The sequence below is a fragment of the Canis lupus genome, chromosome 2, assembly GCF_003254725.2.
Source record: "Canis lupus dingo isolate Sandy chromosome 2, ASM325472v2, whole genome shotgun sequence".
Lineage (NCBI taxonomy): Eukaryota > Metazoa > Chordata > Mammalia > Carnivora > Canidae > Canis > Canis lupus.
Window position 1 is genome coordinate 55,238,351 of NC_064244.1, and position 27,076 is coordinate 55,265,426.

The following is a 27,076-nucleotide window of genomic DNA, read 5'->3' on the forward strand; positions in this document are numbered from 1 at the left end:
CAAATCATTGTTGCTCACCTGAAACTAATGTCAGTTATCCCTCAAAAAAAAAAGGGGGGGGGGGAATGTTCAATATAGTTCCTTGTCGATAGTAGAACTTGGTTACTTTTTAAGATGTTGCAGGGAGGGAGGGGAGCAAAACCACATAGGTCTAGAGATGGGTGCTGGAGAATTGGAGCTCCTTGTGACTTTTGAACTGGACACAGTCATTTTCATGTGTTGGTGTTTTCCTATAAGATTGTGTAGGATATGAATTATTCGTAGAGTTCCTTACGATGATGATCTCCAGGAGCATCTTCCGCACCAGTTACTTTATGTATTTTGTCTAAGTCACTAGAAATGGTCTTGTCAAAGCCCCGCCAGGTTGTCGGAGGTCTTTCACTTCTATCCTGGTGTTTGTCGAATGTGTCAGTTTTTTCCCCCTTGGTTGGCCCGTTGTCCCCATCTGTAGACTACCTTGATACAGGCCTCAGAGAGTTGCATCGAGAAGGAAAGGAATTGCTGGGGTGCCTGGCTGGCTCCGTCAGGGGAGCACGTGACTCTTGATCTCATGGTTGTGAGTTTGGGCCCCACATGGGGCCTAGAGATTACTTTAAAGTCATCATAATAAAAACCCAAAAAGGAAAGAAGTTGCTGATTAAATCTAGTCCCTACAGGTCCACGTACAACACACGACTGACCATCTCCCTGATAGCTTGGGGGAAGCAAAGGAGGGGAAAAGGTAAGCATTTGAGAGTCCTTTTGGACACGTGGACGTGTGTTGTCTTGAAGACTGCTTCGTGCCACTGTGATTAGGAGTGAGAACTTGGGAAGATGGGGGAGAAAATTGTTGCTGTTCTCCAAGGACAATGTTTTCTTGCTCTCTTCCCCCTCCTCCCACCCCCCTGCGCCTCCGGTGTATTATGAGGGAAAAGGCTTGTTTTCTTCTTGGATAATTTTGATAATTAGGTCTTTCAAAACAGTAGAATAGGGCTTCTTTTAGGATCTGATTTTAGAGTACCAAGTTGTAACTTGGTACTCTAAAATTTTGAAGGGGTTTGGAGCTGCTGTTCCGAGGGGGAGGGCTGAAAAAACAGCTTTCACCTCAGCACCCCTGGACTGCCTTCACTCTGTCCTCAGCTGTTACTGTCGGCGTAGCCTGTCGAGAGGCCGCATCTCACCCAGGGGCTCACTTTTCTTGCACAGGATCCCAGGAGGGTGAGGCACATTCTGAGGGTGAATTAGGCATTCGCATCAATGTGAGAACCACCCTATTTTGGGAGACAGAGGTTCCCTGGATTCCCTCAGGCACGTCTCGGTGTGCTCCCATAAATCTTCAGGGCAACTTAGTTTACATCTAAGGACCCACAGGAAATTCCTGGGCTGGGGATGATTTTGGAATTTGGATGGATCCTCTCTGTAACCTGCAGTCCAACTGAGAAGAGCGAGGCCAAGACTAATATCAGGAAAATCCTAAGAGAGACTTAGAGGAAGGATAAGCAAGGAGATGAATAACACTTAACCCCTGAAAACATTCCTTTTCACTCGTGAGGGTGAGTTTGATTGTTTTTTATTGTTTTTGTTTTTGTTTTTTTGTTTTTTTCCATTCTCCTGGAGCACAACAAGACCCTTGGCAGAAAGGACTCTCCATAAATTTCAGAATTTGGCACAAGCCCCCTTTGAGTTTGGGGATTTGCGGCCGGTGCCTGCAGTGAGACGGGCCGGCGGTGTGGCTCGGCTGAGCCCTGGCCCCGTCACCGTCCCGTGCGGTGTGCCGCTGCGCTCCTGTCTACAGCGCACGTGATGACGCCTCGTGGGGCTAGGGCGAGTGGCTGCGATGGGCACGGTGCACTGTGCTCCTGCGTAAAACATGCCCAGCCCCTGGGTTACACAGGGGCCATCGGACTCGGTGGACTTACGGCGATCCGGTACTTTGCCTGAGATGCCGCAGCTGCTCCTTCACAGGCGAAGCACATCTTGAAGACACGACTCGTTTCCTCTTTTGTTCTCCGTGTAAAAGATGCTTGTTGTTAGATGTCTAGAAAGTACAGAAGGAGTTGACATGAGAAACCACGTCTGCCCCATCACCCGGCAGGTAGTGGCTAGCCTCTCAGTTTCTCTCTCCGGTCTTTCTCCGTTATCGTGAGCGTTGTGTGGCTTAACAGAACAGAGTCACGTCTTTGCTGTTGTGTGAGTGTTTTCTCAGCAAGACCCACACTGTCCTCCTTCAGCCACAAATCCCCGGAGGCAGAGGGCCCGGGAAGTGAGCAAACACACGGAGGCCCAGGTCACGCTGTAGCATGAGTGGAGCTTCCTAATGGGACAAATACCAGACGTTGCTCAAATGCCATTTCTTTGGTTCAAATGGGATGGTCAGCCCAATTATTAAAGTGCTTTGGGCTGGCTAGCAAAGCACCTGCGTAGAGCTGCCATTGACTAAGGGACCCTGGGGAGGCTACTTAAAGCACCACTGCTTCCTACTCTACGAAATGGAAATACTAAGTAGGACTGCTTCAAAAGGTGGTTCTGAGGACCCGGTGAGCTCCTGAAATCGTGTCGCGCCCGGTTCAGAGTAAGCTCTATATCCCTCTTGGCCCTCAGAGCCGTGTTACCTTGTATAATTGACCTGATACGGAACAGGGGTCAGATGCGGATATTTGGAGGACCTAATAATTTTTTTCTCTCCATTTTTATTTATTTCTTATTTTTCTGATTTTCCCAGACCCTTAACCTTGCAAATGTGCTTGGTCCTCCCATTATTCCTTTAGTAAAAGAGCCATCTCTTGGGGTTTTTTGTTTTCTTTTTTTAAGTGAGGAGATTAAAGAGGCATTCTTGGGCTCCTCCTGTCAGGGGGCATGTCGGGTAGTACTGCACGGGGGTGGGGGGGGGTGGGGGTGGGGGCGACCAGCATCTGCGCCCTTCTGCACAGTGGGGGAGTCTGTTGTTAGCTCAGACCCCAACCGGGAAGTTAGTTGCCCTACCAGGAGGAACGAAATAGAGATTCTGTCTCCGGAGCCTGGTACATGACACAGGACCACACCCAGAGGCAACAGGTAGGAAGGGCTCAGAAGGTGGGCAGCCTGCTGGCTGTTAGAGACCTGTCGGGGGACCTCCTAGGGAAGGGGTCTGCAATGACTGTGCCTAGGGATTTAAGAGCCACACGTGGAAGCTGAGGGGCCTGGGTAGGGCCCAGCAAAGTAGCACGGTGGCAGGTAGTCAGTAATCACACAGTAAATGCTGGAAAAGTGAGTGAATGGATGAATGAGTGAGCGAAAGAATGGATGAGAGAACTCAGAAAGCGATATCTCTTTCACAACCAGGAGTAGAGCAAGGATAGCTGGACAACCCACAAGAAAACTTACAGAATCTGAGAAACTTTGTGGGGCCAGAAGGAAATAGTCTCTGCTTTCCTGGTACAAGGTCTCTGTAATGAGAAGGTCTTCACTCCTTCAGATGGTGTTTCCTGAGAATCTGCGAAGTGCCCGACGTGGGTCTAGGCCCAGGGGATAGAGTGGACAGAGTCCTCAGAGGCACTGTTCTGATGGAGCTTACGTGTCAGCAGAAGGTAACACAATAAACACATAAGGTGTTAGGTGGTGATCTGTAGCATAAGGGAACATAAAGCAGGATCTGGAGGTGAAGGGCTGTTTTATATACCTAATGACACGGGAGAGGCTCTTGGATGACATTTGAGTAGAGAGTTGAAGACAAGGAGGGAGCAAACCATCAGCACATGGGGGAGGAGCCGGGGGAGAACAGTCCTGGTAGAGAACAACTAGTGCAAATGGCCCGAGGCATAAAACAGCAAGACCAGTGTAGCTGGAGTAGAGTTGTTGGCAGGCTTCAGAGAGGTTGGGTGAGGGTGCATGCGGGGCAGGATATGTAAGTAGTACATTGTGATTTATAGGAGGAGATACATTTTTTTAGACATTTTATTTATTTATAAGAGACAGAGAGAGGCAGAGACACAGGCAGAGGGAGAAGCAGGCTCCCTGCAGGGAGCCCGATGAGGGACTCAATCCCAGGACCCTGGAGTCATGCCCTGAGCCAAAGGCAGATGCCCAACCACTGAGCCACCCAGGTGTCCCAAGAGATACGTATTTGGTCTTTTTCCTGTTTCTGGCACAGAATTCCTAAAAACCCTTGGAAGGCCCCTACATGGTAAGCATGATGAAGACGTGTCTTGTTAAGTTAGTGAGGTGACCTTTGGACCTTAGAACTGGGAGCTGCTTGCCAGGAGAATGAGCCATGTGATGAGAGAGTTGGAACTTTAGGTCTACCCACCCCTGCTTCTGGGGAGGGGGTCGGGGGTAGAGGCTGAAGGTAGAGTCAATTACCAATGACTAGGGGCTGAAGGTGGAGTCCGTCATCAATGACAGGGGCTGAAGGTGGGGTCAGTCATCAATGACCAGGGGCTGAAGGTGGAGTCGATCACCAATGACCAGGGGCTGAAGGTGGAGTCAATCACCAATGACCAGGGGCTGAAGGTGAGCCCATCATGTGTATGTAGTGAACCAGGAGCTTCTGGGGGACGAGGTACCAGGAGAGCCTTGCACTCTGAGAGCGGGGACACTCTTCATGCCTCGCCCTGTGCATCTCCTCCATCTAGCTCCTCCTGAGTCATATCCTCTTAAAATAAACCAGTAGTGGGGATCCCTGGGTGGCGCAGCGGTTTGGCGCCTGCCTTTGGCCCAGGGCGCGATCCTGGAGACCCGGGATCGAATCCCACATCGGGCTCCCGGTGCATGGAGCCTGCTTCTCCCTCTGCCTGTGTCTCTGCCTCTCTCTCTCTCCCTCTGTGACTATCATAAATAAATAAAAATTAAAAAAAAATAAATAAACTAGTAGTTTAATTGGTAAAGTTACCCCGAGTCTCGGAAGCTCTCCAGCCAGTTAATCAGACCTAAGGAGAGGGGCTCCTGGCAGCCCCGATGGATGTAGCCAACTGGACATTAAGAGAGGGGACGACTCAGACCTGTGCCTGCATCTGAACTCGGGAGTGGGTGGCCTTGTAGGACCGGACACTTAATCTGTGCAATCTAAAGCTCTCTCTGGGTGGAAAGGGTCAGAGTTGAGTTGTAGGACACCCAGGTGGTGTCTGAGAACTGCTTGGACATGTTCCTCACACACACGGCCCATGTTAAAAATGCATCCCAGGACCAGTTTAGGAGAGCGTTGCCGGTTGTGGTAAAGTTTGGCTTTTACTCCAAACGAGAGGGACACCCATGGGAGAATTTTGCAAAGGCAAGAGGTGACTTGCTTTTCTTCGTGACCCGGTTGCCTTGTGTGTGTTGTGGAGGACAGGTTGTCGAGGGCAGGAAAGCAGCAGCAAGGAGAGCAGCTGGAGGGCAGTGGTCTCCAGGGGTGGGCAGCACAGTGGCAGGGGTTGCAGGTGTAAGCCCAGGCCAGGCTGTGGGTCAGTTTGGTCATAAAGGAGAACAGCCAAGGTGAGTCCAGGGAGAGGCCAGGTTGCTGGCTACTGGGAGGAGCGGCTGCAAAGGGGGAACCTAGAGCCATGTTTTGCACTCGTGGCGGCTGGACGACTCTGTGGAGGTGTTAAGAGGTGGCTGTGACTGAGGGGAGAGGCCTGGGTTGGATACATAGCCCGGGGACCTCGGGAGTCCTCGCCTGTGGTGGTGCATGGTGTCGGGTCCTTGGAGGCTGCAGGGGTGGGGTGGGAGAGAGAAAGGGAAGTTTGAGGATTGCTCCTGGAGTACTGCGGCTGCTAAGGTTGAGAAGGTGACTGGGAAGAAGGTGCTGGGGAGGAAAGGCTGGGGGTGGAGGGAGAGGGGAAGGGTAGAGGAAGGGAGGGGAGGAGGGAAGGGAGGGGAGGAAGGAGAAAGGGGGAGGGAGAGGGAGAGGGGAGGGAGGGGAGGGAGAGCAGAGGGGAAAGGGAGAAGGAGAGGGGAGGGAGAAGGAGAGGGGAGGGAGAAGGGAAGGAAGGGAGAGGGGAGGAGGAGGAGGGGAGAGGGAGGGAGAGGGGAGGAGGAAGGGGGGGGTGTCCAGGAGGCCAAGGGGAACCAGCGCCAGCAGCCGGCCTAGAGGCCAGAGGGGAGAGCTGACCCCCGGGCTCGCTGGGACCTGAACCCTTGCGGTCCGGGGCTCGTTCTCCTGACTCCTCCCTCCTTACGCCGAGCCTGCTGGGTTTAAAGCACAACTGAGTGAATGAATGAGTGAATGAATGAATGAAAGAGACGAAGCGCCGGGCCCAGCCGAGGCGAGCTGCCCGTGGTGGGCGAGGGCTGGCACCGCGGGGGCCGGCGTCTGGGAGGGGGACGCGGGGGCTGCATTTCAGCAGAACCTGGGGAGTGAGGCTCCAGGCGGCTCTGGGCCAAGGGTCCCCCACCCCCTCGGGGGAAGAGCGAGGCGCCAGCCCCCCAGTAGTTCCCCTCCTCCTCGTGGGTGGGAGGCACTGCGCTCCGGTCTCGGTCCCGCCCTGCGGCCAGTCAGGCGGAGCACGCCCCCCATCTGACCCCGAGGGCCCCCCCCAGCCCTTTCTGGCCCCAAGGCCCCCCACAGTCCAGTTTGGCCCCAAGGCCACTCCTGTCCAGTCCATCCCTGAGGCCTGTGTGACTTTTGGCCTCAGGGAGTCCTGGGCCTCGGTCACATGGCGGCGTGAGGTGGGGGTGGGGTGGGCAGAGAGGCCGTGGCCCTGCTGTTTACCCTCTCAAGGACCTGGCCCGAGGCCACCTTCGTGTTGGGTGTTGGGAGGTCAGACCTTCTGAAACCCTCCCTTTGTTCTTGGGAGACACTGTCTCTCATTGTCTGACTTCATTCTTCCTTGATTCTGTTACAACCCCTCCCATGTGGCGAGATCTCCTCCTTGAGGCCTGGAGGTAAATCTTTCCCGGGCTTTCACTCTGTTGTTTTGTTTACCGTCTTTAGGATGGACTTCACAGAAGTTCCTTAACCTGATCTTAGTCTTAAAGAAGAGAGTGACACCATTTTAAAAGCTCTTCATGTGGCACGTGGAATGTTCCGTGCATTCTACTCTCCTAGGGTTGGTTTTAAACATGTCAAGTTGGGCAGCCCTGGGGGCTCAGGCCGTGACCCCGGGGTCCCGGGATCCAGTCCTATATCAGGCTCCCTGCAGGGAGCCTGCTTCTCCCTCTGCCTGTACCTCTGCCTCTCTCTCTGTCTCTCTCATGAATAAATAAATAAAATCTTAAAAAAAAAAGAAATATGGCTCTACCACCTATTAAAAATAAATGTCATCCAACAGAACTGTGAAGTCAATTTTTTGATTAGAAAAACTATTTTAAAAGCAACAGCATCATTTAAGACTAAGAGCTCATTTTCTTGTTGCGTATTTATATATGTTTATTGAGAAAGGATGTGAAGGATAGTCTCTTTTTTTGGCAGTCATCTTTCACTTAATTTGCCACTAATGTGGAAGTAATGAAATCTATCTTATATCTTGAAAGGATTAGTTAGTTTTTTTTTTTTTTAATATTTTGTTTATGCCTGAGAGAGAGAGAGAGAAGCAGAGACACAGGCAGAGGGAGAAGCAGGCCCCGTGCAGGGAGCCCGACGCGGGACTCAATCCTGGGACCCAGGGCCACGACCTGAGCGGAAGGCAGATAGTCAACCACAGAGCCACCCAGGTGTCCCAGTTTTTTGTGTTTTTTTGTGTTTAAAGAAGCCATTATAGCTTTTTCTTTGAATTTCTGTTTTCTTTTTCTTTGAATGACGGAGACAAAGAGAAATTAGCCACTTTCCGTAGCTGGTGAATATTTAGAAGTATTTTTGAAGGCTTATTTTCTTTCTGTCCTAAATCTCATTTTGCTGGTTGGAAGCCCAGGAGCTGCAGTGACTGATGTTGAAGGTAATTAAAGGTGAGGAGGTCTGATGCGTCTGTCATCTTTGGGTTTGTCCGTGTTCGCTTGCAGATCCGATTATCCTTTGGTGTCCCTTTGGCCAGTGGAGGCTATGAATGCTCTAGAATTCTACTAAAAAAGGCTTTTGAACTGATCTTATAAGTTGTTGCACTGAGTGACCCAGAAAATCTCCTCGGCACGTTATGGATGAGAGCCCTAGAGGGGAGGCAGAGGTTTTTCCTTCGACACTGCGGTCTTGTGACTTTGTTCAGTCACGTCCCCGCCGCCAGCAAGATTGCTGGTCTCCGTGGAGTCATTACCCATCGTCTCGGTCATTTTTCTGGAGTGTAAGGTAGATTCTTCTGGGCACCGTCGATCTTGAAGCGAGTGTCCTGACCTAACACTAACAATGTCCCGACATTGAATCACATGGTGAGACAGGTCTTTCCTTTCCTTTTTTTTTTTTTTTTTTTTTTTTTTTTTAAATCTTTCTGGTGATTCAAGGAGAAAGTTCATCTCGCCCCACTGCGTCTTTACCATCTCTTCAGTCTTTCCGAATCTCCCTTCCTGACAATCAGCAAGCAGCCCTCACAGGCTCTTGGCTCTGATTGGCACCTGTGTTCAGTCAGAAGGCAGTTTCACTGGTTTGATCTGCGTAATTCTCTTCCAATTTGGACAGGGAATGCTGGATTTCTGTGTATGGTGAGGATAAAGTGTCTCTTTTACAATTCATTTATTTTATTTTATTTATTTATTTATTTATTTATTTATTACAATTCATTTAAAGAAAAAAGTGAGTCCATCTAAAAACAAATAATAGGACAAAATTATGAATTTCGTACAGGGATGATCAACGCTTGGGAAATGTTGGTCTAATATCCGCTGTAATGTTACGGAGATCCAGTGTCTTGTTTGAAACCGCTGGGATTAGGTTTGTTTTAGAATTTTCAGATCTTTTTGGCATAATGCTTACCTGCGATATGACTGGTGGTGCCGTCCTCCATTATGGTAATATTTCTGCAGCAAAATGTATGAATATTCATACCGGCTGAGGTAAATAAAAACTAGACATGGCCTATGTGGGTTCAGGTCACCTTTAGCCCCAAACATGTTTGTGAACCCAATTTATGAAGAAGAGTTTTGATTTTTCCAGAGCTCTTTAGATTTCAGAATTGGAGCTAAGGGATTATGGACCCATCTTTGTTAACGAATCACATCATTTTCTAAAACATTGATCGCATTATGCAGAAAACAGATGAAACCCCAACGTGGTCCAGGTAACCAACCGCCTGTGATGGCAGAAATGCTGGGGTGTTATGGTATGCGAGCTTAAAACATCGTAGAGCAGTTAAATTGGACTAATCATGCATCACAGAGCCACGTCCTGTTATTTATGACTGTTTCTCAGACATTGTATAAAATGATATATAAGCAAATATTTTACTCAGAACACATGACACGTGTTTTGTTGGGGTATGTATGTATGTATGTATGTATTTTTTTTTATTTATTTTGTTGGGTTCTTGATTGATAATCCTCAGAAGGTGCTTTTACTTTGTGTGATTATGATGAAAACGTATAGTAATTGATCATAAAGGTGATACTTGTGTTCCTGGACCTTGTGTGTCATTGTGCTACCAGTATGAATAAAAACATAAAAGAAGACGTGAGTATAAGAAAATAGTTTCCATTTACACTGCGTATTTACTCGAGGACCTTGATGAAATCTCATTTTTGGGGGGGTTCTCTGGCCAACAGGTAGGTTAAGCTATAGAGTCTAAAGCTGATGCCATTGATTCATATGACTGATATATTTTTGTGACTTGTATAATGTCATCCAGCAGTAGTACAGCAGCCCAGCAGTTACTAATCTTTCTTCTTGGTGTGATTCGCTCCCGTGGGCTTACCTGGCTTTTATGCCGTGATACAGGACAAGATGAGGGCCGTTTCTGATACAATAGAGGCAACACTATTCCTTTTGTGTCCTCTTGAGAGCACTTGTCAGGGAGGATGACATTCGCTCCAAGTATGATTTCGAATCCATCCTACTAGAGTCATTTATGGGTGCTGATCATTATTAATATGACACTAAGGTAGTATTAATACTGATATTAATAATACTGATAACATCTTATGGTTAGTACCAGTAACTTCCCATTGAACATCCTTGAAATAACTCTTAATAAGAAAATGTAGTAACAGCAGTATTTACCGAGCTCTTGCTAAATGCGAGGGGTGTAGTTGGTGCTTTACATGGTTGAGCTCATTTGACTCTCATACCCCAGGACAGGGAAAGCATGGTGAAATTCTGCTTTTAAAGATGAGGAAACTCTGTGAAGGTATTGGTTCGTTAAGTAATTGAGCCAAAGTCACAGGAAATGAGGCACCATTCTGGCTCCACTGTGTTTTACTGCCTGCAACTTTCTGTGCCCTACAAATACCGTAGCACCTCAACATTTTGGGACTCAACTTTGAGCCTCCTCATCTGTTTGTAACAAAGCGGAGGACGTGGAAGCAAGAGAAACCATTTCTGTAATTAAAATAGAAGCCACGTTCTCTGTAAGAGTACGCATCCCCTTCCAGCACGGCCCGACTGCGCACTGTCTCGGGTCTGGGGCATAGAGCCTGGTCCCTGAGGGTTGTAGTATACCCCTGTGCTTCCACGTTATTGATAAAGTGAAATGAATTTTAATTTCATTAGATATTGAAAGCAGAAATGGAATGATTTGGGGGCACCTGGATGGCATCTGCTTTCAGCTCAGCTCATGATCCCAGGGTCCTGGGATGGAGCCCCATGGTGGGCTCTCTGTTCAGTGGGGAGTCTGCTTCTCCCTCTTCCTCTGTCCCTCCCCCATCTTGTTCTCTCTCTCAATGTCTCTCTCTCTCAAATAAATAAAATCTAAAAAAAAAAGGTAAAGTTTGAGTGTAAAATAAATTCCGTCTGTTTTATTTCTGTCTTGTTTTCATTTTTCCTCTAGATCACTCTTTCGATGTCTTCAAAAAACCTAAGCATCCCCCAGCGTTCTTTGCTGCAGGCGGGCTCTCTGATGTGCTGAATGGCGGCGATGAAGTTTACGCCAACTGTATGGTGATTGACCAGGTAAGGCATGACTGGTGGCTTCAGAGCCACCTTGCTCTCTTTCCAAAACCTGAGTATGATTGATAAATAAATAAATAAATAAATAAATAAATAAATAAATAAATATTTTTAAAAAATTAAAAAAAAAACCCTGAGTATGTGGGAACTATATTCAGCATCGGTGTGTCGCTCTGAGAATTTCAGCCTAAGGGAGGCCCTGGTGATGCTTCACTGGAGCCTCTTAGGACCCTTCCCCTGAGATCTCCTTATCGTGCACAGCACGTGTTACCCCACCAAGAAGAGCTGGAGGGAGGGGTCTTGAGACCATGTCTCATGAGAAGAGCATGAGAGGTCTTGCTTGGAGCTGAAATAGAAAATGACGGTTGGGAAGCTAATATCTTCTCTACAGCTTTTCAAGAAAACGGTGTGCATACCACGTGATTAGGTAATATTTGTATTCAAATTCAGCTAGCGGGATAAACAGCTTGATGCCAGCCCCACATAATGCTGTCTTATAAATTGCTCCTTCGATCCTTGTAACACACTTATTAGCATATAGTAAGGTCATAGAGCTTTAGTATTATGAGAATGTTGTCATCCGACAGGGAATTGGAGCCCTTTAGAACGCCCCACTAGTCTCTGACGGAGATTTGGGGGTTAGGTCTCGTAGAGGCTTGCAGTTTGCCCCTGCGTTGGTATGTAGATTGATCCTTCATTTTCTCTAGCTCAGTGATCCTCAGGTTTTAATACTTATAAAAAAATAAAACATATCTTTAGATATGAAGATTTCTATACTCTGGATGCTAGTTTATGGATGATTTTAGGGATTTTCAAGGGCAGTTTTGGAAAAACAAAATTTTTGCCTTATCCACAGACTTCCAACCCTAATCCCCATTTAAGACGCACCATATATATGCTTATTGAGCAATAAATTTACTCTTTTTGTTGTTGTTAGTATGCACATATTGTACCCTATTACTTATAGACATTTTCTGTGATAGAAACTTTACTATCTGGGTCTCACTGTCACCCCTTGAGTCACAAATCTTGGTTTTCCCTTTTGTGTTCAAAACATTATTACATCAAATGCATGTATACATGGCATGGATTGGGATGATAATCAGAATGATAGAGGGACCAATCAGAATGGATGTCAGCCGTAAAGAACTTGTATAGTCTTTTTGGCATAAAGCAGCTGAATGTTAGCCCTACTTATGCATATATTTTTAAAGATTTTATTTATTTATCCATGAGAGACAGAGAGATTGGCAGAGACACAGGCAGAGGGAGAAGCAGGCTCCATGCAGGGAGCCCGATGCGGGACTCGATCCCAGGACCCCCGGGTCACGCCCTGGGCCAAAGGCAGATGCTCAACCATGGAGCCACCCAGACAACCCAGCCCTACTTATAGATACAAGCATGAAGCAGAGGTTAGGATGAGTTGTGAGTTCTGGGGACATTCTTTGCAGATACAGGGCCGTCGAGTTTGCTGTGCTCTAGCCACACTGATTCCAACGGTTGCTGTATTTTCTCAGTGTTTAAATGAAATACTCCTTGAGTCCTTATCTCTTTGCTCTGAGCCTCAGTGAATACTGCAAGTATTTCCACTTACCCCAAGTAGCTAAAATTGTACATGACTCAGTGTTATGGGGGGATAACTGTGCTCTAAGATGCATTAAACATGCAAGACCTCCCCACCCAAAGATGAAGTTAGAATACAATTTCTGTTTAGGACCATCTTGAGATAAGTATTGCTTTAATAATGTGAAGCATGCATTTCAAGAAAGCTTGAACAGCCTGATTGATAAATTGAAATGTAGCAGAGGATTGCTGAATTTGTGCAATGAAAACAGAAATAAGACTAAAAGTATGGATACAAATCACAGAGTTCACTGTGTAGTGTAGTTATAGGATTTATAGGATTTCTTTTACTGTTCCTGTGTCCACTTGAGTAGCAAAGATGATATAAGGAGCTCAAATTCTGCACACTTAAGATAATTGCTATCAGTATTTGAGAAGAATCTTGTCTAATTTCCTTCTTCTGCCTCAACCTGGCACAGAACTCTGAAAAGATGACTAGCTTGTTTGAGATACTGTTTCCCATGAATCCTCAAAGTTATCAGCCCACCTAATGAGGAGATATACATGGTAGAAACTGCTTTGAAAATGCCTCTGCCATATAAATTACTTTGAAAAAAATATTCCATTTTATTTGGACATCATTTCAAGCCTCCATAATTCAGTACAAAGAATACATACATACTCTATCAAAATTCCTCAAATGAAAAAAAATTCCTCAAATGTTAATATTTTACTATATTTTAGTTTAAATACACTCTGGGCAAGTATGTCTTTGTATATGCAAATGATGAAAATAATAAGTATATAAATATTAACCATTTCAGGCACATTGAGAATTTGGTGCCCTTCTATCCCTCAGTCTTTCCTGGTATATTTCTTAAAAAACCTTCGTCATCCTCTTATTAAGCACCCGTAGTGACCAAATCAGACAATCACCATTAATAGAGTAGTAACCCTTTGCATACCGCACTCAATTTTAGGCAATCATCCCAATAATTTTTGCAGCGAAAGAAAGTCCAGTTGTCTCATCTCTTGAATCTGTTATAATTCGTGATGGTCCCTTAGTATTTGGCTCTTAGGGCGTCAAGTTTTGAAGAATACAGAGCAGGATTGTGTGTGTTTTTGTTAGAATGTCCTTCAGTTCTGGGTCATCTGAGAATTCCCCATGGGCCGGCTTCAGGCTGTCAGGTTAGCAGGGACATTACAGAAGGGAGGCTGTGTCCTCAGTGCCTTGTATCAAGAGGCACCTGGAACTAATTTGTCCCCTTCCTGGGGATGTTATCTTTGATTTATCAAGTTTGTTTGCAGTGAAATTACTACCTCCTTTTTCAAGTAGTGTCTGGAGAGGGGAAGAGTTTGAGTGTCTGTGTGTCTCCTATTGCTTAGCTGACTCTCACCCACCGGTTGGGCATTCCTTGATTGTTTCTGCCATAGTGAGTTCTGATGATGATGAAGATTTAGGGCTCTACATTTTCCCCTTTTGCCTCTTTCCCCCCTTTGCTGCCCTCTCACCAGACAGCGTCATCCTTGTTCTTATTACTGTCTTCTCCCTCAGCAGTGATGCCTGTGATGGTTGCCCCTCAGGTCACTCATACTTTCAAGCCCTTTCCTTAGGTCGAGGACTCTCTTTCACATGTGTAGGCTGCACTTCCTCTTCCCAGCGATGACTTTAGGTAGGTCTTCATCCCTCTATTAGCTCCCGGTTTTCTCTGCCATGTAGAACTTTCCAGACCACTTTTATTCTATACACAGGCCTGTGGCAGGAATATAACAGGTTGCTTCCTGAAGTTTGGTGTTAATTTTATTATATTATAAAATTCATGATTTTTTCATCTACAGATAATTTGAAGTTTGGGGCATTCTGTGTCTCCTAGTTAAGTGTCATCTTAGGTAGTTTTATTCTTACTTTATTTGTAGCTTGTTTTGTTTTGGCTTTTTTGAGACTCAGGTTTATGTGGCCACCACTACCTTGGTTATCCAGATTCCTCTGAGTTACTTTCTAAATAAACCTGCCTACTCTGTTTTTTTTTTTTTGCTCATGTTTTTATTTTATTTTATTTTATTTTATTTTATTTTATTTTATTTTATTTATTTTATTTTATTTTATTTATTATTATTTATTTTTTTATAAATTTATTTTTTATTGGTGTTCAATTTGCCAACATATAGAATAACACCCAGTGCTCATCCCATCAAGTGCCCCCGTCAGTGTCCGTCACCCATTCACCCCCACCCCCCGCCTACCTCCCCTTCCACCACCCCTAGTTCGTTTCCCAGAGTTAGGAGTCTCTCATGGTCTGTCTCCCTTTCTGATATTTCCCACTCATTTTTCTCCTTTCCCCTTTATTCCCTTTCACTATTTTTTATATTCCCCAAATGAATGAGACCATATGATGATTGTCCTTCTCCAGTTGACTTATTTCACTCAGCATAATACCCTCCAGGTCCATCCACATTGAAGCAAATGGTGGGTATTTGTCGTTTCTAATGGCTGAGGAATATTCCATTGTATACATGCTCATGTTTTTAAAATGCATCCCCTTTTTTGAGTCAGTGGCTCACAAAATCTTAAAAACGTAGTCTGGTTTGGGTTTCGTAGTAAAGAACAACTTTATAAAACACTCCACTGGTTATCTTCCTTTTATGAATTATGGGACAGCAGCCAAATGAACACAAACGTCATGTAAGAATTCCCCGCTTACATAAAGCAAAACAAGAATGAACAAAACAAGGTAAATAAGTTGGAAGGTTGTTCAATGGGGAGAAATTTATTCTCAGTTCAGCCAATCTTTCCTGCTCATTTGCTCAGCAAATATTTTTCTTTCAACTACCAGGTTGGTGATTTGGATATTAACTACATCAATTTAGAAGGAATCTCTACAGACGCCTGTGCTGAATCCATGGGTTCTACTCTGGGGCCTCAGAACTGCGAGCATATCCTTGCTGCTGAAACCAGCCATGGGAAATACCCACTAAGTGAGAACAAGGAAGTGGTCTCAGATACCGAAGCTCAGCAGTCCTTCCCATCACCGTCTAGTTCATATGCTTCCAATTTTGATCTTTCCTTTGGTCTTCATGGATTTGAGAAGGAACAAAGTCTCCTGAAGAAAAGAAGGTAAGGTATTATATTCTGGAGAAGTGTAGAAGATCAAAGAACCTTGTCCGCGAGCTGGACTTGCAAAATTCTATTTGTCGTCCCTGCCACTGTTATCTCTACATCAAAAACATTGCCCCCTTTTAGATTCCTACAATCTTTGGCTTGAAAATAAGACATTTATGAAAACTGACCAAAGTAGAATAAGAGGAAAACCACTACAGGAGAACATTTTACACTTGCTAGGTAGGCAAAAATTTTAAAGTTACCATATTTTAGTGAAAATGTATACAGTGGAAGCACTTGTATACTGTTGATCGAGTGAACATTGTGTAAGAACTTTGGAAAATAATTTGGCATTCTCTAATAGAAATGTGCTATCTCCTCTGAAAAAATGTAGGAATGAGGACGAAGGACTTACGATCCTCAAGAAAGTCCCATTTTGGCCCCAGGACGGCAGGGGGACTCTTCCTTCAGTGGGTGCTGGGCCGGGAGCGTGTAACACGGTTGACCGTGAGCTCAATGGGAAATGTATCTATCGCATTAAAAAGTGAATAATAGGCTGAATTCAGGCTGGAAACTTCTCATGAAGGAGAGATTTGGGAGCACGCAATAAAAACCGAGGTGAACACAGACACCTAAGCCCTAAATTTTCTAATACTTAAAACATTATGGTGAAAGTAAAATATGTACATAGGTAACCGTCTGTTACCAAAACTTAGCTGTTTTGAGAAGCCACAAGGGGAAAAATAATGCAGTGTTTAAACTGCACAACAACGACAAATGAGGTGATGGAAGAGCTTGTTTCATTCTAAAACTTAAATTTTGAAGATCTTTTTTGTTTTACCAACATCCGCAGTAAGAAATGCCTATTACACCACGACCCCCTGCCACATAAATACACAGGAATTTAAATGGATGTTTTATGAAATAACATGGGGACTGTACTCTGATATTTTCTATTCTGTACTATTTTAAAAGAAAGTTTTGGTCACAGCCTACAATTGATTTCATATATTTTACTAATGGGATTTTGAAAAATGGTATTGTAAAATGAGAACTGAGAAGTAATCCTGAAGAATATGGTTTATGATACCAAATTGCTTAATAGCTTAAGGAGGACAGGTAGTAGCCCAATTTAAATCAGTACAAAAAGAAAATGTTTTAGGGGCTCCTGGCTGGCTCATTTGGTTGAGCATGTGACTTGATCTCAGGTTGTGCGTTCGAGTCCCCTGTTGGGTGTAGAGATTGCTTAAAAATAAAATCTTAAAAAAAAAAAAGAAATGTTTTATTGGATGGTGTGCAGAATAAAATAAAATTCGCTGCTACTTGTAGCATGTGCTTACAGTGATGGAGAAATGCTATACATGGCTGAAAGGCTCCTGTTAAGTTAGGATATGATGGCGGCAGCCAACCATTTGGACTAATGCTTATTAACACAGAGATCACAAGTTAAAAGACGAATGCAGAGGCCAAGGTGTATCAGCAGACCTCTGACCCCCACCCGCATCCCTCAAGGGCTCTGGCTACACAAAGACTATGATCGAATTAAGGAAACTACAGAGCACCTTAGAATGTCTCCAACTACGTTGCTGTCACATTCAGAGCAGCAGCATTTACCAGGAAGTGTGTCTTCACACGAAGCTCTGATTTTTTTTCTTTTTAATGAGAAATAATTTCATGGATTTCAACATTTGTGGCTTAAAGTGTGATGTCTGCCTCCAGCTTGTTCTCTGCTTGGCCAAGGAGCAGTCTTTCTATGGGTTCTGAAAGGAGAAGGACCCTGCTTTGGAGATCCTCAGTGATGCCAGGTGTCGCCTTCACTTCTGGGCTGGCTGGTGCCCAAGAGGGCCCATGCGATAAGGAGTTCAGGATGAGAGAGTGTACCCTGAGTGTTGGGACTGGGGACACGTATGGTAGAGACTCTTTGGCAAACGTCGTCATTTATTACATCGATACTCGGCGGGCACCAAAGACCTTATGGACTTTTAAGAAAAAGAACCACAATGGGTTAATTCAGTTTCATTTTCTGCTTCCTTTTTCATAATCAAGATGGTTTCATTGTGTTGCTAGTAATCTTTAACTCCAGAACTGCAACCGTGAAAGAAAAACGCATTGAGTGTTAACATGCTGGGGGAAGCTCTTGACCTCAGAGTTGGAGGGGCTTAAAATGTAAATGTTAATGGAATGAGCCGGGAATGGGGAAGATCACTTTCTTTCCTTTCAATTTCATGGTTATTAGAGTTAAGTTAGGAGAGAAAAGAGGTAGTTGAGCAGAACCGCTCCCCGTTTCTGAGGCGGATCGCTCACCTAAAATCTCTAAACATGCTAACCTGATGTGACACATGTGGGACCCCAGTTGACTCAGGTTGACTCCTGTCTTGCCATCCCTCTGAGGTGAGACCTTGCGGTCTGTCCTTGAACGTGCCTCCCTGGCCACGCTGCAGATCTTCCTGCGCCGCCCCCCAGAGGCCTCCCAAACAACCCTGCGGTTCTGTTTCTTGCGCAATTTTCATATTTGAAGGATAACTATTTAGGGCCTGTGATAATTACATTTACAAAACAAATAGTACTAACTTGCGCCAGGTTTTGTTTCTTAGAGTAATCGAGATGGCTTTTGCTAGGTGGGAGATGTTCGGCTGGGGAGACAAAACATTTTATTTAAAAAGAGGGAGACTTGGGGAGAAAAAAAGTGAAAATCTCTTAGATGTGAATTTTTTTTTAGAAATTTTTTTTTTACTCATTTTAAATGAGTATCCATTGCACCCCTCTGCCAAAGACAGGGTTTGTTTGTTTGTTTGTTTGTTTTTTAATAAATTTATTTTTTATTGTTGTTCAATTTGTCAACATACAGAAGGACAGGATTTGAATTGAGAGAAACGGAAGCCAGAACTAAGCCAGTTGGCTGACTTGATTATTTACTTACTTCCTCTGTATCTTAGCTCCAGCCTGGATGCCTTGGATGCCGACAGCGAAGGGGAAGGGCATTCTGAGCGGTCACACATCTGCTACACGCCAGCATCTCAGAGTTCCTCGAGGACTGGGATTCCCAGTGGGGATGAGCTGGACTCCTTCGAGACCGCCACCGAACCTGATTTTAGTATCTCCAGGACAGAGTCGCTTTCTTTATCAAGTAGCCTGCAGTTGAAGGTATTCTTATTAGTATTAATGTGGTTTATTGTGAGCATAAAAGCTATGTTATCTAAAGCAGGTCATCTCTATCCAAAGGACAACTCATGTTTCAGTCACATGTGTGAACTAGTTTTTTTTTTTTTTTTTTGTAGTGGGGGGGGAAGACTCAGGAGCTGTCTGATTGTCTTTTTAATCTCTCCCATTCTGTTTAATTTATATGGTCCTTAGAATGGCTGGTTTATGTTTTATTAATCCATCATCAGCACATCTTTCACATACTCTGAAATTTTTACTGTTCTATATAATGATTTCTGTCGGCATCCCTTAAGCAAAGGGAGAAAAACTGGCAGTATGGAGCGGGTTTGAGCGGTCAGACTTGTTTTGTTCACGTACATTTTTACTTGGCTCAGGTCATGAGGTAAATTAAATAATACTACAAAGGCATAGGTGTCATTTGTTGAGCATTCCTGGCTGCCCGAACTGATGTGAGATGTTATAAACTTTGTCAGTTTTTCCATAGGAGAGGACTTTTCTCCTATAGGCATTTTCACATTGAAGTTTTGGGGTTTTTGTTTGTTTGTTTGTTTTTAAAGAACGAACTCTTCCAACCTTGCAGACAAAGCCTTTTTGGGTCGGTACATGTGTTCTCTTCCTTTTTGATTTCTCTTGTCCACTCGTTTTCTTTTGAAACTGAGTTTACCCCTGTGAAACAATGTGTGCTGTGCCCAGACTTCTCTTACTGTGAACATCTGATGGTCATGATAATGTTTTATTTTTGTAATATCCTTTGCAGTACACAAGACGTGAGTTACGTACGAAATGCATGGTTTTCTCTTACCTAGGATGTTAGTACCATTTTAATCTTCCAGCAAATGAGGCCCTGCAGAACTTAGACATCTTGTCCAGGTTGCCTACCCTTGGTGATAGATTCAGTATCACCAGGCCTTCTACTGAAGCCTACCCCTCAGCTCTGAGGGCTGTAGAGTGGTCATGGTCTTTGGAACCTGAATGTCACATGCCCTTTCTGGATTCTAGAATATGGGTATGGTTGTTAATGTAGATAGTTCTTTTGCATTTTGAATGGAATTGTGAAAAAGTTCATTACTTGGAAGGAAAAGCAATTTAGCCTTTGTGAGTCAGGTGCATGTGGTTCACTTTGAGGAAGACTCCGTCCTCTATAATATATCTTGCCTCGCCTCTGTGATTACCCCGTGTAACTTTTCCCCAAAGAGTTCTGGCTAATTTTCAAAGTTCCATGGTTATGAAAAAGAAGTACTATACATGACTTAAATGCAGAGGGTGACATTTGGCTCTGGCCCTTTGGGCCTCGTCACCGTTACGGGTATAGGGCAGCTCCTGGTGTCTGATGTCAAGAACCAGTGGGCCCTCCCCAGTAAGACACTCAGGAGCCAAGGCCCAGGACTCTTTGAAACAGGGGCAGGCTTCTGTTTTTAACTCTGATGCAGGCCTGTTAATTAAACCAATGGGCTTAGGGAAACAATGTTTTCACTGAGGGAGAATAGAAGCTACTAGTGCTTGTGAAGGACAGTTGCTGATGGCTTAATTTGAATTACACATTTTGTATTACTCTATCTTAACTCTGATATTTTAAGAACAGATGAGAGAGATTAATCCTAAGGCCACCAGGTCCCTGTTGGATGAGGGTCGGGTACCATAAACGGCTTTACTGGTGTTCTGTTGCACGCTCATTTAAATTTTCCAGAACACATAAAATAACCATGTTTTAATTATTGTGCTGTCTTGCATTGTCACGTATGTTGCAAATATAATAATAGAAATAGTGCGTAACTGGGAAAATAGCAACAATAGGAGGTCACTTAAAAGACAATAAAAGATACATAAATCAGTGATATTCAGGTCTCATCTCAGGAAGTGCTAGATGGAAGGCTTTTTTTGAAAGATGGGCACGGACCGGGAGGAATTGTACATTGACCTGTTGCATTCTTCTTGAGAGGCTGCAGCTAACATTATAAATTCAAATAGCTGTCTTGAAGTTAAAAAAAAAACAAACTAAAAAAAAAAAAAATAAAAAAAAAAAAAAAAAAACAAACTCCTATATGTGGCTATTCGTCTACCTTCTAATAATTATGAAATAAAAAGATAACAATTAATATGGAATTTTGCTTGGATAGTACAGTGTAAAATAACAACAACAACAAAAAAAACCCTGACAACTCAGGTGAAAAAAAGTGACTCTATTGAATATGCAGAGCAAAAAAATCTTTTGACTTAATTTTTTACTTTTAACCAACTCGATTAGAATGTCATAATCACATTTTAAAGTATACATGGGCGGGAAGCTCAAGTTTACTGAAGTGTTGAAAAGGCATAAAACTTTAAAACTTGTGATGAACAAAAACAAATAATGAGATTACATCAGAAATATTCACATTGAATCTTTACAGAGATGCTGATTCCATAACAATCATGGTGAGCATATACTTTCAGGTCCTCTGTAGAATTTTTCAAAAACCTTTGTTATCATTTCTTGTAGGAATCATTGCTTCCTGGAGTCCGCTCACGTTCTTATTCCTGCTCATCACCCAAAATTTCTTTAGGAAAAACTCGATTGGTGCGTGATTTCACAGTGTGCAATTCTGGTGAAGGTAAGCGTTCTTTACCATTTGACTTTGAGAGAATTCTATTCCAGAGCAGATTCTCAATTAGTGAAAGTGTATAAGATGCACAAAAGCAGCAGGCAAGAATTTTCAGCTCCATTTTTATTACTGATTTTTCTATACTTAGCAAAATCCTTTTCTCATATTAGTCAAGTATTAGATTTCATTTTGATGAAAATACAAATAGGTACAAAGTTGTTGCTTTATTCTTTGAATGAAATGTTTTTCTCAAGGATAGTGTAAACTAGAATTTATTCTAGATTCTGTATTATGAGAGCTTTAGAGGATTATACGTAATTTTTTTTAAAAAACTACTTTGCCCTATGTATGAATTGCTGAAATCTAACTAAAAGGCAAAGCATTGCAAAATAGATTTTTCCCTTTTTGTATTCTGCAAGGGACTTAAGAGAGTTGCAGTAAAAGAAAAGAGTTGAAACATCAGTAAACCTATCTCAACATTTTTATGGCAATGTAAACGATCAAAATGAAACTGTGATACAGTAAAATTTTAATTGATCACCTTCAGAAAAGGGTACACATCATAAGCATACAGCTTGACAAGTTTTCAAAACTGAATTCAAATTAAAAAAAAAGAATAATTATGGGCCACACAGAGGAGCTGCCCTTGTAGCCCCTTTCGGCCATAACTCCCCCCCCCCACCACTGTTTTTTTTAAGGATTTTATTTATTTATTCATGAAACACACAGAGTGAGAGGCAGAGACACAGGCAGAGGGAGAACCAGGTTCCATGCAGGGAGCCCGATGTGGGACTTGATCCCGGGACTCCAGGATCCCACCCTGGGCTGAAGGCAGATGCACAACCACTGAGCCACCCGGGAATCCCCATGACTCCCATTTTTTACCCTATTTTGAAACAAAAGTATTTATCTACATAACATATTATGTAGTAATTACGTATAAAGGCATATTTGGGGAATTCATGTCAACCTGTGATACAAAGCATTAGAATAAAATGTCAGTATCTTAATGCCTCATTTGTATATTAACCTTAAAGGCCTTAAGAGACTCGAAAAGTGAGATGTGCCTGTGAGTATTCTTAGTTTCCCATTATAAAATATTGTTTTTAGGGATCCCTGGGTGGCGCAGCGGTTTGGCGCCTGCCTTTGGCCCAGGGCGCGATCCTGGAGACCCGGGATCGAATCCCACGTCGGGCTCCCGGTGCATGGAGCCTGCTTCTCCCTCTGCCTGTGTCTCTGCCTCTCTCTCTCTCTGTGACTATCATAAATAAATAAAATTTTTTTAAAAAAAATAATAAAAATAAAATATTGTTTTTAAAATTATTTTATTTAAATTCAATTTGCCCATATATAGTATAACGACTGGTGCCCCTGTTGTAGAATATTTAAAATAGAGTTTATTTCACAAGTGTCTTTCTCTTCTTTTTTACGTATTCTTTATTACATTGTTGTTGTTGACATCTTCATGCCATGTGAAAACATACTCTTTATGGTTGGAACTGCCATTCTAAAACAATGACTTACATGTGGGAGATGTTCAATGATTATTTGTTGAATGAATGTACTAGACAGGATACATAGAGCACACAACAAGTGCTCGGTGTTTTTTTGTGTTTTTGTTTTTTTCATCTTTCTGGGAATCATTACTGAAAGTGGAGAAAACAAGACTGATGATAAATGTCAGTTTTAATATTTGGAATGAGAAGATGGAGAAAAGGACCAAGAGAAAGAGAAGATACAGCCACCTTGAGAGGACAGGAAAAAGATGGATTGTAATGATCGTACAATATTTATATTAGGTTGGGATTCCTTTTATTTTTTTGAGAATATTCAGATCTCTTCCAGACCATTATTTTAAAAGATTTTATTTATTTATTCATGAGCGACAGAGAGAGAGAGAGAGAGAGAGAGACAGGCAGAGGGAGAAGCAGGCTCTATGCAGGGAGCCCGACGTGGGACTCCATCCCGGGTCTCCAGGACCACGCCCTGGGCTGAAGGCGGTGCTAAACCGCTGAGCCACCTGGGCTGGCCTTGGGATTCCTTTTAATGAGAGGTTGACATGTTTTCACTGAAGGTTCTAGATGGAGAACTAACTTCATACTGTAACTATATAGAAAATGCTTCTAAGTCTTTGTTTTGTGCAAAATGGCAGCTGTGCCATTACATCTATAGTATGACTTTTTAAAAAAATATTTTATTTATTTATTCATGAGAAACACAAAGAGGAGAGAGAGGGAGGCAGAGACACAGGCAGAGGGAGAAGCAGGCTCCATGCAGGGAGCCAGACATAGGACTCGATCTTGGAACCCAATCCCGGGACCACAGGGTCACACCCTGGGCTGAAGACGGCGCTAAACCACTGAGCCACACCAGGCTGCCCAGTATGACTTTTTTTTTTTTTTTTAAAGATTTTATTTATTTATTAATGAGAGACAGAGAGAGTGACACACACACACAGGCAGAGGAAGAAGCAGGCTCCATGCAGGGAGCCCGACATGGGACTTGATCCCGGGTTTCCAGGATCACACCCTGGGCCCAAGGCAGGTGCTTAACCGCTGAGCCACCAGGGATCCCCTAAGAATGTTTTTTTTTTTTTAAAGATTTTATTTATTTATTCATAGACAGAGAGGCAGAGACACAGGCAGAGGGAGAAGCAGGCATCATACAGAGAGCCTGACATGGGACTCGATCCAGGGTGTCCAAATCACGCCCTGGGCTGCAGGCAGCGCTAAACTGCTGCGCCACCAGGGCTGCCCTATGACTGGTTTTTAAAGTCAACTGAGAAGTTTGAAGTTGTTGGCCAGACTGAGAGGGAATGGATTGTTTATAAGGGAAAGAAGCCCTGATTTATGAATTCTTTCATGAATCAGGAAGGGCATCTGCCTTACATACAATCCTTAAATATTTGCATGTGAGTTAGAATAGAAAACTGACATCAATTCTTTTTTCGGTTAATAAAATTTTATACCTTTAGACAGTATATTTCAAACTAGGGCTCTAAAATAAATAAAAATAAATAAACAAACAAGCAAACAAACAAACTAGGGCTCTCTCAATGAAATTTGGTCTCCAGAAGGTAAGAATCACAAACAGGCAATGTAGTTTGAAGCCACATAGTCAATGTATAGGGATTCCAGCAGGTAAACCATAGGTACTTGAAGAATAAATTACCTCTCAAAGAAGAAGGAATGATTTTAACTCCGTGTGTGATCAAAGCACAGGAGTGAAAGCTTGACTAGTTCAAAGACATGATGTTTCACTGTGTAGGTCATTTAGATCAATCAGAGGAAAATTGACATTTACATTACCCCCAAGTTCTCTCTTGATGAGTCTGGAATAGTCCTAAAAATTTTCTCTATTTGGACAGACTCGAGGTCTCGTTTCACCCCCAGTTGGAATCCCCTGATGACGAGCTGTACTGCGGATACACAAAGACAGGATAGTGTTTTGGCCCTTGCGATGTTCTTTTTTCATCTTTGTCCCTTCCAAGAGGTTACTCATTATTGGTTCTTATGCTCCTTTTGGGGGCGAAGAGTACAATAGTGAGGCAACCAAATAAGATGCTTGTATAGACAAAATGAAATCCTATCCTGTAATTCCCTTTGGTACGTGGTGTGTTTAGATAGACAGGAATATTGGCGATAATTATAACCTCACCAGAAAGGACCAAAGCACTCTACTTTAGAGAATTTGGGGGGTGAAGTGAATGTACTCTTGAAAACAGTCGCGCCCTGTCCACCGGGCTCCTGTTAGCCTTTGTAAGTGACCGAGCCTGGTCCCATTACTTCATCGGCTTGGTTGTCTGGGACACATGTGTGGCTCAGCATCCTGCAGCCTCAGCACGTTTACAACAAGCGTAACGACGTGTGCTTATGGCTTAGTTTGAGGAGTGTTTTGCGGTGGCAGTAAAATCCTGTAGATGCCCCGGACCACATCTGTTGTCGTTGTTGCCCACGAGGTAGCAGGAGCCTGACTCCCGGTAATGACAGGGTTTAGGGAGTGTGTGCTTATGAGCTCTGCCCCTGCCTTGTCTGCCACACTGCCCCGTGCAAACTGGCTTCGCCCGTCCGCTTGTGGGGACCGCCCGGGGGACAGAGTCGTGTCTGCGCTGCAGAGCTCCCCGAACGAGCGCCGGGAACACCCCCAGAGCAGCATCCTGCTGACACCAAAGGGCTTGTTTTCTCATTATTTCCCAACCGGTGGCGGGAACGGTGGTGAAATACGGTTGGGCATGTGCGTCGCTGCCAAACGCGTGACTGTGTCTTCACTGTCCCGTTCTGTGTCTTGCAGAGCAAAGAGCCTTCGGCTTCCCGGAGCCCGCCAGGGAGAGGAGGTACCGTAACCGTCCCGGTCCGGGGCTGCTTGCCGCCTTTGAACAATGTGTGCACATGAATTCTGAGAGCTACCGGTGGGCCGTAGGAGGGTTCCGTGCAATGAGCCGCCTGCACACTCGGCTGCCCCTGCGGGTGCCCACACGCACAGGCCTCAGGCCTGGGGGCCCAGTGGCAGGGTGTTCCGGGGCAGTTCCAGAGACAGGGACCTCCGGGTGCACCGAGCAGGGGTCGCAGCGCCGCAAGGCCTGGGCTCTCTGCAGGCGTTGCCGTGGGCCGGAGCCCGGAGGTCACACGGACGGGCGCCCGCCCTCTGCCGTGGCTCCTCACGGCCTGTTGCGTCGCGAGCCGAGCCTGCTGAGGGAGCTCCCGGCCGAGGAGCCGCCCCGCGGCCGCACTGGGAGGCCACCCGGGGGCCAGCAACAGCATGAGTATTTGGTGTAAAAGGGACCAGTGAGAAAGAGGGGAAATGACTTTAACAGGGGGGACAGTAATGCTGAAACTTTGGAATGTTTTAATATATATATCAAGGCAGACCGTGCTGTTTTAGATTTTAGGGAAAAAAGGGGGTGCCTGGGTGGCTCAGCTGATTAAGTGTCTGACTCTTGACTTCTGCTCAGGTCATGATCTCAGGGTCCTGCCATTGAGCCCCATGTGCGTTTCCATGCTCAGCAGGGGTCTGCTTAAGATCCGCTCCCCGCCCTTCTCGCTACCCTTTCCCCCCGCAAAAAAAGAAAGAAATCTTAAAAGTCTCGCTAAGAAAAAGCCTCCATTTGTTCATTCCTATTTTTTTTTTGAGACCAGAATAGAAATTTTCAGATGATACAAGCAGGAAGAGTAGGAATGCCCTTTAATGATAGGATGGTGGTGGAGAGGATGTGGCCGTGATGGGGACGGTGATGACAGCAAACGCAGCAATAACTGACCCACTGGGTGTTTGTACATTTACATCCGGTACAATTTATGTTTATTACCTCATTTAGGCAGTTTACTCAGTTGTGGAATTTGATCTCCCTCTTGGTTATCATTTTGGTTAAGTCTTCTCCTTGTCATCTTTTTAACTTGCAAAGAAGTAATGGACTGATGTAAAGATTTTATTTTTTATTTATTTATTTTTTTAAAGATTTATTTATTCATTCAGAGGGAGAGAGAGAGGCAGAGAGGCACAGGAAGAGGGAGAAGCAGGCTCCATGTAGGAAGCCCGATGCGGGACTCGATCCGGGGTCTCCAGGATCACGCCCTGGGCTGCAGGCAGTGCTAAACCGCTGCGCCACCAGGGTTGCCCAGATTTTTTTATTTTATTTTATTTTTTAATTTTTTAATTTTTTAAATTTTTTTAAGATTTTATTTATTTATTAATGAGAGAGAGAGAAAGACACACAGGCAGAGGGAGAAGCAGGCTCCATGCAGGGAGCCCGATGTGGGACTCGATCCTGGGTCTCCA

The 27,076-nt window shown here is 44.3% G+C and overlaps 1 protein-coding gene across 21 annotated transcripts in view; it reads left to right on the plus strand.

The window, feature by feature from the left end:
• Positions 1-27,076, plus strand: part of ARHGEF28 (Rho guanine nucleotide exchange factor 28) — a 289,007-nt gene that overhangs the window by 176,502 nt on the left and 85,429 nt on the right. For 20 of the 21 annotated variants that reach the window (XM_035713570.2, XM_049103925.1, XM_049103933.1 and 17 more), the window contains 5 exons: positions 10,776-10,897; positions 15,292-15,572; positions 18,494-18,701; positions 21,199-21,310; positions 25,592-25,634. In XM_035713570.2, coding sequence (XP_035569463.2) covers positions 10,776-10,897; positions 15,292-15,572; positions 18,494-18,701; positions 21,199-21,310; positions 25,592-25,634 — 766 coding nt within the window. Of the gene's footprint in view, positions 1-5,522; positions 5,544-10,775; positions 10,898-15,291; positions 15,573-18,493; positions 18,702-21,198; positions 21,311-25,591; positions 25,635-27,076 lie in introns of those variants that run through there. The other variant, XM_035713578.2, reaches the window with a different exon arrangement.